Below are 13326 nucleotides of genomic sequence, written 5' to 3'. Positions count from 1 at the left end.
TTTAACTCAAGCTTTTAGATGAGACAGGATGAGAACTCAAAAAATCCCAATTTATGATGAGAATGACAAGTGAATCTTTCTTGTAATAGAAGAAGAAGAATATGAAGAAAGTGCTTCACATTTCTTCTGCTTTTCTAGCACATTTTGAGGTGGGCCCTCATATAATTTTTCAAACTCACTTATTGTAAGGAAATTTTATCCACCCTCAACAGCTCTTAATGCCAACTGACTATCTCCAAATATAATTTTAACTCACAGAGAACTAGCAGTCTTTCTGGTGTTTTGCTAACCACAGGATTTGGAGACTGGTTAGCTACAAAGTTTAGGTTTTTGTTGGGTTTTGGGGAGTGCATTTTTTTAAAAGAAATTCTTTAATTTGCTTTCAGTTTCTATGAAAAATAATCTGAACATAACCATGAATAGGACAGATTTTATTAGTTTTAAAGCAAATGGAAAGTTAAAAATTAACCAAGAACAGTGCTTTGTTCAAAGATAATCCAGATCACCAAACAGTAATTAAAACTATGGCAATATTAGGCCATCCCTTCCCTTGAACCTGAGCAAGATTTGTTAATGCAGACACCTGTTCTTTGTGACTTAGAGCTGATTTTGTTTGCTGGAAGAAGGAACTCTTCAAAAGGCCAGATTATTGCTGAGGCAGCAAGGAGAGAGTAGCATCTGGGGTAGGACTAGATGATCTCCAGAGTTCCCTTCCAACTCCTAACATCCTGTGATCCTGTGATCTTCAAGTAATAAATGAGGCTCCCCATGTTTTGACAATCTCTTAATTTCCATTTGGATTACCAACAGAATTTGCAGATGTGCCTTCAAATTTCCCAGACTGCACTTTTAAAATTGCTTTAAAATTTTGCTAACATCTTGACATTGGTTAGCAAAGTGTAAACTCAACAGAATTTAGTTTGAAGGATTCTATTTTTAATGCCTGCAACTTTGGTATTTGGTTATATATAGAACATAGCAGTGGCAGTGATATACTACATATGGGACATACCTGTATAAATATTGCATGTAAAAAAACCCTGTTACTGTATTTTGGGAATCTCTAACCAATCAGACCCATTTCATACATTATTTTAATTCTGATAAATGGACTCTGACTTCTCAATAAGTATCTGAAATGCCCACACTCCACTGTACCCCTTCATAATTCCATTCTAGAAGTAATCCTGGTCTCACTTCCCTTCACCACACCCCCCTCCTTACCTTAGTGTCTTTGCACTTGTGTAAAGATAAATACAAATTGCACTTTTGCAGCAAAGTTCTGCTATAGACCAACCAGAACCACTCTGTGTCGGTGTGAGCTGAAATTCCCCCCCCCACCAACAATAACCAGGCTAGCCCAGTCTGGAAGCAAATGAAAAGCTGTATTTACAAGCAGAGTCTAAAATCTACCATGAAATGCAATGAATATGTACAAATATACAAAATTCACAACATTCATAAATATATACAATCAACAGAAAAGCACAACCGATCTCCCTTTGCTTCCCCCCAAGGGGACCCTCCCAAAGGGGCCTCCCTCTCCCAGGAGCTTCCCCCCCAGACCCCACTGGACAGAGAAGCACAGTTAGTTAAGCAGAAAGTTGTTAACTTAGCTGCCAAGGTCAGTGTGTTATCTTCAGCCAGAAGAGAAGAAGAAACAGCAGCCAGACAGCCCAGCAACTGCCCCCACTGCCGAACGCAGAATGTGCCGAGTGCCTACTTTGTTTTGGGTAATAGTTCTTAAACATTTCTATCTATCCAATGGAAGTGTTTAGAACAATCGTTATTTTGCTTTCTTACACCCAATAGTGACTTATTTACATTCTTTCACTTTCTCTGTTCTGAACTTTGCAAGGAAAAATTAAAAAGACAGTTTCAAACCACCACACACTCATAAAAATGTCCTGGACTCAGGGAAGTTTCAGCAAATATAAATCTGGTAACCCAATGAGTATACAGGAAATGTTTCATCAAATTCAAAACATCAATTTTGCTTAAATTTTCATATTAAGTGGACACCAAAATGGAGCTGTAATTGTTTTATATGGGTAAAAAGTCTTATCTTTTTTATTTTACATGAAAAAGAAAAAGTGATTTAGTTTTTTGTTGCATTGAGAACACAAAGAGAAAAGAATGGACTCAATGCTTTTCTGACTTTTGCAGTCAGTCATTGTGAACCTCGTTGGGTAGCACAATTTATTGAATGAATACGAAAATTTCCTTAATTCCCACATTCAACTCATTTAAGCATTTGTTTTCCATTCTTAGAGATCTGGACAGTACACCCAGGACACACAGTGAACAGCTTTACAGTCATGCAAGTTGTGCCCATAAACATTGTTGTATTAGTTAAGTTTTCCACTTCCAGGGGTGGAGAAGGATGGAGACTGCATACCACTATACTCATATAAAATCAGATGTGTCTTAAAATTCAAGGTCAAAATAGTGACAAATGCATCAGAATCTATAATAATCAGAATATTTTTTAAAAAATACTTAGACTTACAAAGTCCACAGACAAGATCTCCAGAGAAATGTAAACCAAACGCATTTATTTGGGTTATTATTTTTAAAAGCAAACCATCTTAACAAAAATAAAATCTAGATCACTTATTTCTTCTTTCTATTTTTCTTAATCATAAACCTCTCCATTTCTTCAACCTTAATAAGGGGAATGTATTATATTCTGGAATGTGGCCATATATTCCCTAGGTCCATCTGGTAGTTTATCATAGAATAGTATGAGATACAAAACTCTTTGCCTTTGGCTAAAGCACATTCAGACTGAATCCTACTGATAGACACAGGATTTCTAAAATAATAAATCTGGTAAAAATAAATGGAAATTTCAGTTCTGTGAACGAACTTGGGTTTTTTTAATAAATAATACCAAATTCATATAGAACCTTTGTTAATATATCCCATCAACTTTAAAATTTTTAAAAACAAGCTACTTAAATACCCTAGAAAACAAGAAGAAAAAAAAAGTTTACTCCTGATTTATCTGTCAAGCTACCTTTTGAAGCAGGAATTTCAGATCCTCTATAAGAATAGAGAAAAATCACCCAGATATAAAATTTACATTAAGTTCAAGAAAGCTGGTAAACTCTCCCCTTACACAGACCTCTATATAGTTAAAAGGAAGGCAAGCTACCTATGACAGCTTCTATAGGTAGTAAATCAGCAGCATGCCTCTGTCTGTAGAGCCTCTAGAATACAGTACTAATTTAGGTAAAGTCTGTAAGGAATCCAACAGAAAATTACACCTAGTTTATAATCCCTGCTGGCAGAAGGAAGCTTTCCTGAACAACCCTGCCCCAAGGCAGTTGAAGTTAGAGATCAGTCTCTCTTACAAGTCATTCATCTCTGTTAAACTCTAGAGACTGATCCAAGACCTCAAAAGCTAAAAGCATGGACTGGGAATCTGCTGCCAGTCTCAGTGCTTCAGCAGACTCACACCATCTGTGCATTAGGCACACAGACCTCACACTGAGCAATGGATGAAATGTGCTCATGCAAAACCTCAGCTGAGTGTTGTAGACAAGAAAGAGCTAATTATTATAAAACATCATTCAAGAGATAAAATAAATTAAAAAATTCTAACAGTCATTGGTGGACTCATCCTGTGAACGGAACTCATTGCCACATATCAAATATCTGTAGGTAGCTTGCTCTCTTTTTTTGAGGAAGAAATGGTATTTCTGCCTCAGTATGAACATAATTTTAAAGGCCAAGGCAGCCTATGTGGTTTCACTCTACAGCTCTTGGGACTTTAATAACAGTACGCCTTATGAGAATCATGCATGGATTGTTTTTTCAGCCGTATAGCCAAAAGGAAACAGATTCAGAGTAGATTTCCTTGGAAATGCCTCTCTGCTGTTCTGTTCAATTACAACATTGCTTGGAACATAATGGTATCTTTTTGCCATAACAGCCATAGTGAAGCTCCAGTGTGTTTGTCATGTCAAAGCTATTAACACAGACCCACATTTTTAATACAGTGTTTATGTAAAACAATCAGTTCAGAACAGACAAGCTCACGCATTGCTATTAGGCATGTGCTCTACTCTGAGGCCTGGGTACTCCAGGGTTCCCTGTTTCCTCTCTCCTGTCCCTAGAGGTACTTTAAGAGCTGGAAATCAGAAGCATACTTGTCATTTATTAGATTAAAAGAGCTGTCAATTAGCTTAGTCATGGGTTTTTGCCTGAAAGATCTATGTAAAAATGGAAGCTGCACATACTTCCATCAAAATGGGACTACATATTTACTTAAGTTCTGTAGTTCAGGAGGCTCTCCAATTATTTTCTGTGCAAGCTAAGGTAACTGTTTGTAGGTAGAATGTGACTTTGAACTTTTTGCAGCTTTTTGTATTTACTAAGACAAAATGCCTAGTGATAAATTAGTGAGATTTCATACAGGCAGCTTCATAATACCTGATAAAACAGAGAGTTCATGAGTAAGATAAAATTATAGGAACCTTTTTAGGTTGAAATAAAAACTACATTACTTTATTTTCTTTTTATTTAAAAACACAATACTTAAAACATTTAAGGGCATATAGTAAGTTCTGTCTTTGTTGAGAGACAATTGAAGAAACACATTGGACCTCTAGTATCTCCTTACAAATATTTGCCTGCCCGTCCTGTCTTCCTGTTTTCAAGTTTAAAGGTGGTATGCAACACCTTCTTATAAACATTACCTTTGCTCTTTTAGGGAAAAAAAATCTTTTAAATCACAGGAAGGACCAAATTATGTCCTTTTCATCTGGACAACTACAGAATAAGATCAAGCTATAAACTCTGTATCTTGTGTAAAAATCTTTGATTTGTTGATTTTTTTTTTCCAAAAGTACATTTTACCTGTTTAAATTGTAAATTAAATGATATGATTCTTAGCAAAAATAAATCATCATGATCCACAGAAGCCACAGAATCACAGAACCAACCAGGTTGGAAAAGAGCTCAGAGATCATCATCAAGTCCAACCTATCACCAGACAACTAAACCATGGCTCCAAGTGCTGCATCCAGTCTTTTTTTGAACACCTCCAGGGACAGTGACTCCACCACCTCCCTGGGCAGCCCATTCCACTGGCCAGTTACTCTTTCTGTGAAGAACTTTCTCCTTACCTTTAGCCTAAACTTCCCCTGGCACAGCTTGACACTGTGTCCTCTCGTTCTGTCACTGGTTGCCTGGGAGAAGAGACCAACCCCCACCTGATTACAGCCTCCCTTCAGGTAGTTGTAGAGAGCAATGAGGTCTCCCCTGAGCCTTCTCTTCTCCAGGCTAAACAACCCCAGCTCTCTCAACCTCTCCTCATAGGGCTTGTGCTTGAGACCTCTCACCAGCCTTGTTGCCCTTCTCTGGACATGTTTGAGTATCTCAATGTCCTTCTTAAGTTGAGGAGCCCAGAACTGGACACAGTACTCAAGGTGTGGTCTAACCAGTGCTGAGTACAGGGGCAGAATGACTTCCCTGCTCCTGCTGGCCACACTATTTCTGATGCAGGCCAGGATGCCATTGGCCTTCCTGGCTACCTGGGCACACTGCCAACCAGTACCCCCAGGTCCCTTTCTGCCTGGCTGCTCTCCAGCCACTCTGTGCCCAGCCTGCAGCACTGCATGGGGTTGTTGTGGCCAAAGTGCAGAACCTGACACTTGGGCTTGTTGAATGCCATCTTGGTGGACTCTGCCCATCTGTCCAGCCTGTCAAGGTCCCTCTGCAGAGCCCTTCTACCTTCTAACACATCAACACCTGCTCCCAGCTTGCTGTCGTCTGCAAACTTACTAATGGTGAACTCTATCTCCTCATCCAGATCATCAATAAAGATATTGAACAGGATGGGGCCCAACACTGATCCCCCCCAACACTGGGGGACACCACTAGTGACAGGCTGCCAGCTGGATGTGGCAGCATTCACCACCACTCTCTGGGCTCGGCCCTCCAGCCAGTTCCTAACCCAGTGCAGAGTGCTGCTGTCCAAGCCACAGGCTGCCAGTTTGGCCAGGAGTTTGCCATGGGGGACGGTGTCAAAGGCCTTGCTGAAGTCCAGGTAGACTACATCCACAGCCTGCCCCACATCCACCAGGCGGGTCACCTGATCATAAAAGTAGATCAGATTGATCAGGCAGGACCTGCCCCTCCTAAATCCATGTTGGTTAGGCCTGGTCCCTTGTCCATCCTGTAGGTGCTGTGTGATTGCACTCAAGACAATCTGCTCCACAGTCTTGCCTGGCACTGAGGTCAGGCTGACAGGTCTGGAATTCCCTGGCTCCTCCTCCCGGCCCTTCTTGTGGATGAGCATCACACTGGCCAGCTTCCAGTCATCTGGGACCTCTCCAGTGAGGCAGGACAAGTGGTAAATGATGGACAGTGGCTTGTGAACTCATCTGCCAGCTCTTTCAGTACCCTAGGATGGATCGTATCTGGTCCCATGGACTTGTGAGTATCCAAGTGGCTCAGCAAGTCTCTAACTTCTTCCTCCTGGATTACACTGGGACTGTACTGCTCCCTGACCCCATCAACCAGTTCAGGAGGCCAGTACTGTTGAAAATTTGGGCAAAGAAGGTATTTAGCACCTCTGCCTTTTCCTCATCTTTAGTTACGATATTTCCCTCTGAGTCCAGTAGAGTGGAGGTTCTTCATGCTTTTTATTGTCCTTTACAGAAGTGGCTAATTTAAGTTCTAACTGGGCTTTTGCCTCTCTAATTTTTCTCCTACATGAACTAATAACTTCCTTAAACATATCACGAGTTACCTTCCCCCCTTTCCAAAGGAGATATTCCCTCTTTTTTCCCCCCTTAATTCCTTCAAAAGATGCTTGCCCATCCAGGTCTTTTGGCACATTGGGACAGCCCGTTCCTGTGCCTTCAAGAGTTCCTGGACCTCTTTGTTCTTAAGGGCTGCTTCCCAAGGTACTCTCCAGGTTAGTTGCTTAAATAGTCAGTGGAGGTCTGCCAGTTTTCAACCAGCTGAGTATTTTGGCATCTTGAATCCTGACTTCCTGCCTCATTGAAGCAATCTTTGCATTACTGTAATAAGGATATCACATCGGTATTAAATCCAAGTTGGAGTTCTCCCAGATCCTGCCTAAACTCCCAGTAATGTCCAAAAAAGCAGTATTTAAAAATGTACTTGAAGACTATTTTTGGAAGACCATTTTGATACCATTCCCAGATAGTATAAATAAGACTTGAAGGAGACAAGGAGGAACTACACTTTAAACACCATCAGTCTGCTGATCACAGAACATACATTTAGATGTTATTAGTATTTGTGTTGATTCATACCAGCAAAGCAGTAATTAACCACAAGTAATTCAGAGGAAAACTGATCTAGAATTAAAGTGCTAATTGGAAAAATGAAAACCCTAGCTGAGGTGATTGGTTGGACCAGGATTCTATTTGCATAACAGATATCAAATAGTGAGTAAAGATGCATCTATACATTAAAGATTATATTTTCTTTGTGCACCATAATAAACTCAGTTCTCACTTGCCTCTCCTTTTCTTAGAAATACCAATTTTTTCTTTTTCCTTCTACTCCAGTTATACTGATTTGCTTGGTTAAGGCACTGGATAAGGGTAGCCTCAACACAGAGCTTCTAATTTAATGGCATCCAAGCTTTCTTTTACTATTTTACTTACTACAGGCATTATATTGCTGTCATTATTGCTACTAAGATATTTATTTTTCAGATTTTTCCTAGTTTACATAGGTACTGATCTCAATAGATCTGCCCTTGCCCTAACAGATCCCTCACTTGAGTTTAATGGTTGTTTAGCTTTGAATTTCTTTATTCCTTTGGAAGTACCTATTACATCAGTTTTACATTCTCCCTGGTCAAAAGCACTCCCATTCTGAAATCAAATTGAGACTTCGGGCAGTGTTCCAGTGCATCTCCATGATAACCAGGATAAAATATTTCACAGTTTGACCACAGAATCATAGAATGGCTTACATTGGAAGGGACATTACACATCACCTACTCCAACTTCCCCAACATGGACAGGGACACCTCTCAACTAGACTTGGCTGCTCAAGGCTTCATCCAGCCTCGCCTTGAACACCCACATGGGGAAGGCATTTACAGCCTCCCAGGGCTATTTACTCCAGAGTCTCAGTACTCTCATTCTGATGAACTTCTTCCTAAGATCCAGTCTAAACCTGCTCTCCTGGCATGTCACTAGACACCCTTATGAAAAGTCCCTCCCTAGTCTTCCTGTAGGATCTCTTCAGGTACTGGAAGGCAGCTCTATGGTCCCCACAGAGTCTTCTCTTCTCTAGGCTGAATAACGCCATAGTATTGGTTCCTGCAGCATTAAGACCCACAGACATCTAATGCACATGCAAACACATATAGCACTGATGAACCCTAAGATATCTTCAATAAGTTGTGGGACAACTATGAACTTGCATGATTGAAGAAACCCTGATTTTGATGAAGCAATTCACTTCAGATGAGAATGTAGGAATTATGCTATCCTTGTCCCTTTAGAGATGTTAATAGAAGACTCAATTGTATAATGCAGAAATAGCTTGTAGCTTCACCTGAACCAGTGGGATCTTTTTTCCCTGAGTCCAAGAAGAAATTGACCAGGCTGTGAAATGGTTATCATGTGTTACGCATCCTCACTATGTGCTTTCACCTCATCACTTAGCCAAATTAAAATTAGAACAAGGAAAGACATTTCTTCTACCAGAGAATCTTTCTGACTAAAGTACAGCTTTGCAACAATACACGCTCTGGTACTGCAGATGTTTGCAGAAAACAATTTCTAATAGTTTACAATGGAAGCATTTTAACCTTTCTGTTTCTGTTATCATTCTGACTTTGGAGGGAGAAGGGGCAGAAAAAGAACCAAAATAATTGTATATATTTTTTTGAAGTTTCCAAAAGCATGAAGACTACAGACTTGGTCTAAATAGTTAGAAGATGCAATAAGTCAGAATCAAAACTGAAAATTCAGTCTGACTGTGAAGTAGTTTTAAAGCTTAAGAAACTGAAGTTCTGTGAATAGATGTGACAGGCATGCAAGCATGCTGGTTTTAATGGCTTGTAGTCTTCACTTTTCCAAGATTGTGGTCCCATTTCAGAAGAAATCTGACCAAGTTTTAAGGCATAATAAAAGCATATAATTCAGAAATAGGAAAGTGAAAATAGTTTGTAAACCTGAGGACAGAGGAAAAAAATTGCGTGACGTATACCTCACAGTGCTTTACAGGCAAGGGAGCTAATTAAAACCTTGCAGCTAGAGAAAAGCATCATACAATTAAGGTCAAACAAATGGCTTTGATATAAAGGGGACATTTTATGAGAAAACATCCCCCTTTCATGCTTTTAATTCTAGGATTACAAGCATGTATTGATCACCTCATAGTTACCCTCTGAGATAATTTATCTGCTTCATGGGTGCTGTATTTTTTCTTTCAAAAAAGAAACTCACCTACAGTATTTGCAGACTAATGGCTTTTTCTCAGTGTGAATGTCACTGTGTTATACTTTAAGTACAGCTGGTAGCACTACATATTATTATGTTTGCCCAGCAGTTCGCAGGATAAAACTGTTTTAGCAGCTTGTAAAGTCTGCTGAATGTTAACTACATAAACTGAAATTTTTCTCAGGGGGAAAAAAAAATAGTGAGTGACAGTATCTATCTCTTGGCTTCTCTTCATCTATTTCACTATGTCACCTTTGCACGTAAACCCTGGGCAAAATGGTTGAGAAATTAACTCATCATTTAGCTCAGGTTAGAAGTTCTCTCTAACTCCTTGTCCTGTGAAATACCCTATATCACTTCCACTCTAGATTTAAAAATCCACATCTGTTTTCAAAGATACACTTTTTACTTCTATATGTTTAAGTAATTTTAGCTTGAAAAACACATGCAGGTCACTGCAAGACTTTATCAGATAAACTCCTGAGAAATTACACACAGGAGACCACCACTTATGGAGAACATCACATCCCCTCTGCAGGTAAAGCTCATACTTGTGGTCTCTCAGGTGACCTCTACACCACTGTGATCTAAGCAGTGGGAGAAAGAGGAAATGAAAAATAAACAAAGAGCAAAGGGCAAAAGATTGGCATGTCAAAGTAGGAGTATTGTGGTTCAGGCCCAGTCAGCAGCCAAGCCTCATGCAGCCACCCACACAATTGCCACCCCATTCCCCAGTGGGATGGGAAGGAAAATCAGGAGAAAAAGGCAAAACCCCATGGGTTGACATAAGGAAGATTTAGTAGAACAAAAACAATCAGAAAGAGCAATAATACTAATGAAATAGTATATAAAGGGAGTGATACAAAATGCAGCACTGATAACCATAGTCTGGCCTTTCCTTTCCTCTCCTGTCCTGTCTGCCAGATCCTGTCCCCACACCACAGTCAAAGCACCCATGTTTGCCTGGCCAGCCCTTCCCTTATATAGCAGGCATGATGTAGTGTGGTATCAAATACCACATTGACTGCTTCAAATGTCTGTCTTGGCTGTGGCTGCTCCAGCTTCTCACAAAGGGGAAAACCAGAACCTGGACAGAAACATGATTCTCAAGCCTTGTTCTCTATCAACAGATACGATTGAAATCCACCTCCAAAACTCCCATCAGCGTTCCACGCTGGATAGATCTCACTGCTCCTCAGAAAACTCAAGTGACAGACATTTGTGTGTTACTGAGATCTTATAGTGGAAAACCATGTGTATCAATTTGATGTTCTGTATTAGGATTTAAAGACTTCTTTTGCAGTTTTTTGGGGATTTTCCAAGTTTAAAAAGTGCATTAAAAATATCTGTCTTAAACTGAATTGCAATATGAAGCATCTGAATACTAAGAAAGGCTAGAACTAAAATAATCTCTGCAATCTTTATTCATGTTTCTCATGTACATGCAGTGATGCAGCCCTGCCTTCTATAGGACAATGGTTATCTCATCTAAACTAGCTACTCATCTAGCCTCTTATATTAATTAAAGAGAAAATGTCCTTCTGGAACAGGATTCTTGTGAGACATGTGGATGTCCGGGTAAAAAGAAATTAAGATCAAAGGAATACATTCATATACAGTGACAGCTCTGAGAAACTTCACAACTCTTTCTGTGTGTTTAATGATATCTTTGAAATACTGCTACTATTTATTTCGTGGATCATTTGGGGGTATTATGACTTCTGAAAACCAAATCACATATTCAGCTCCCCAGCACCAAGGGCTTGTGCTGACTGACCAGATAACTTATTTTCCTGATGTAATAGCAACATTTCCCTTCATTATTGAGTTCTATACCAACCCAAGGATCCATCAGTTGACAGAAGGAGCCATGGGACTTGTACAGGGATAAGGTGAGAGATCTGCATGATCAAGTGGTTGCATACTGGATCACGATGTTTACACACAAAGTTGTACAGGCAGCATAACCCTGATATTTCTGAATTGTGATTTTATTCTTCTGCAAGTTCCAGTGTCTTTTTACCTTCCATGAATGGAATAGAGTAAAAACAACAAAAAAGAAAAATCTTAATAGCAGAAGATTTTTAATTTTTCCCGAAAACACACATTGAGTTAAATTGGAACAGATGATTAAAAGTAGTTTTCATTCTCATCTACATTTCATCTAACAAAATGATTCTTCATTTCAGTGAATACATGTCAGAAAACCACTTGTGTTAGCAAGTCTCCCTTGTTAATAGAGAGTAGAGTTTTCCACTGCTGTGAAAGGTTGCTTCCTGGATACCATGTTTGACAAACAAATAACATAAAAGCACTTGCTTCAGGTGGAAGTGTTGCACCAGTGAGAAGCTTTATATCTGATACTGCAAAGCTGATTAAATATTAGCAAGCACTGAAACCTTAAGAGACTGAATCAATGGATGTCTGTGTTAGTCATTTCTCTCTCATTAAGCACTGCAGAGTTTAATTCCCAAAAATCTTTTTACTATATTAGGATGAAATGTTTGTGATGCTCAGATGATGCACACCATTCACTTCATTTTCTAGTTACTGCAGTCTAAGGTGTGTCTTACTCACCTCAGCAAGCTTGTCCACTCCACTTGCAGTTCGTGCTAATGTTACGAGATCTTCTTGCATCTTATCTACCCATGACTTTATCCTACACAAACCAAAAAGAAAAGAGAGACATCCAATCAGATCAGTGGGAAACGGAACTTGCAAACAATAATGTAGATTAAGAATTGGTCAAAACATCACATAAAAAAATGATAAAATTGAATACAAAATGCAGAAGACTTGTCTTTGCTGAAAAATAACAAGCTTGGAACAGATTAAAATATTCAAACTACACCTCCATAATGTTCTTTTTCATCGGCTCAGATCTAAGCCACTTGCTTTTTCTTTTATTTTTCATTAGCTGGAGTTTGCCTGATGCTCTCCAGGACAGCCTTCACTATCAGCTGTAGCCTTTTTTTTTTACAGATGCCAGGTTCTGTTTCCAAAGGCAATACAACCTAACTTAGACCACTTCAACAGAGCTGGGACATTGCCTGCCAGGACGATTTACCTGTCCTACGAGTATGAAGAAACCAAAATAATGCCATCATCTTCCATTTTTAAATACTTCCAACTTTTATGTGTGAAAGAATGAGGTGTATGAAAGGTGTGAAAGAGATGCATGTTACCCAAATGTGTTTTCAAAAGTGTGGTAGTTTTAGACTATGCCTTTAATGCTGGGGGGGGGGAATTTTCAACCTACCACAAAAAGCATAAAAGAAATAATTGAATATGCTGCAATTTCTTTTTTTTTTTTTTTTTTTCTATGATTCATTTCAGTTATAAAGCTTCTGGGTGTTGTTTCAGGGAGGATTGATTTTTAAATTGACTTTTTAATTTCTTATTGTTTTGTATTTTTGCTGTATGTATTACTCTTTTCTCTAAAAGGAAGCTGGAGTGATGAGAACATAGATTAGTTAGGAAAAAGTTACCCTTAAAAACATGAATTACTTATTACCTCTATTACATATCAATGAAATAATTTTCCTTTTAACTTGCAAAAATATTCTTGCTTTTCAATAAATATTTCTTATGTATTATCTCCTACATTTCCTCTAGTGTAGTGCTACAACTATTTTGATTCCCATTTCAGGTTCTCCAGCATAACTAGGCTACATGCTTCATTTTGAGGCAGGTTAGGGCAGACAGTATCAGTCTGTAAACAGCAATAGGAAAAAGTCCACCTTCGTTCCAATCTAATGGCAATTTTCCACCTCAGCTGTAGGTTAAATGTAAATACTGATGATTCTTCCAGTACTTGCTGTATATTCACCTAAAAAGGTGATTGTCTTGAATACTCCTTTTACCCAATAAGACCCTCTGTAGT

The 13326-nt window shown here is 39.0% G+C and overlaps 1 protein-coding gene across 3 annotated transcripts in view; it reads right to left on the bottom strand.

Moving 5' to 3' along the window:
* The window catches only part of CACNA2D1 (calcium voltage-gated channel auxiliary subunit alpha2delta 1), a 354317-nt gene that overhangs the window by 290032 nt on the left and 50959 nt on the right, over window positions 1-13326 (bottom strand). For all 3 annotated transcript variants that reach the window (XM_054399510.1, XM_054399509.1, XM_054399508.1), the window contains exon 2: window positions 12021-12102. In XM_054399510.1, coding sequence (XP_054255485.1) covers window positions 12021-12102 — 82 coding nt within the window. The remainder of the gene's footprint in view (window positions 1-12020; window positions 12103-13326) is intronic.

The sequence above is a fragment of the Indicator indicator genome, chromosome 3 (assembly GCF_027791375.1).
Source record: "Indicator indicator isolate 239-I01 chromosome 3, UM_Iind_1.1, whole genome shotgun sequence".
Taxonomy (NCBI): domain Eukaryota; kingdom Metazoa; phylum Chordata; class Aves; order Piciformes; family Indicatoridae; genus Indicator; species Indicator indicator.
Note: the sequence above shows the minus strand (reverse complement) of the source record. Positions and strands in the feature narration are given on the sequence as shown.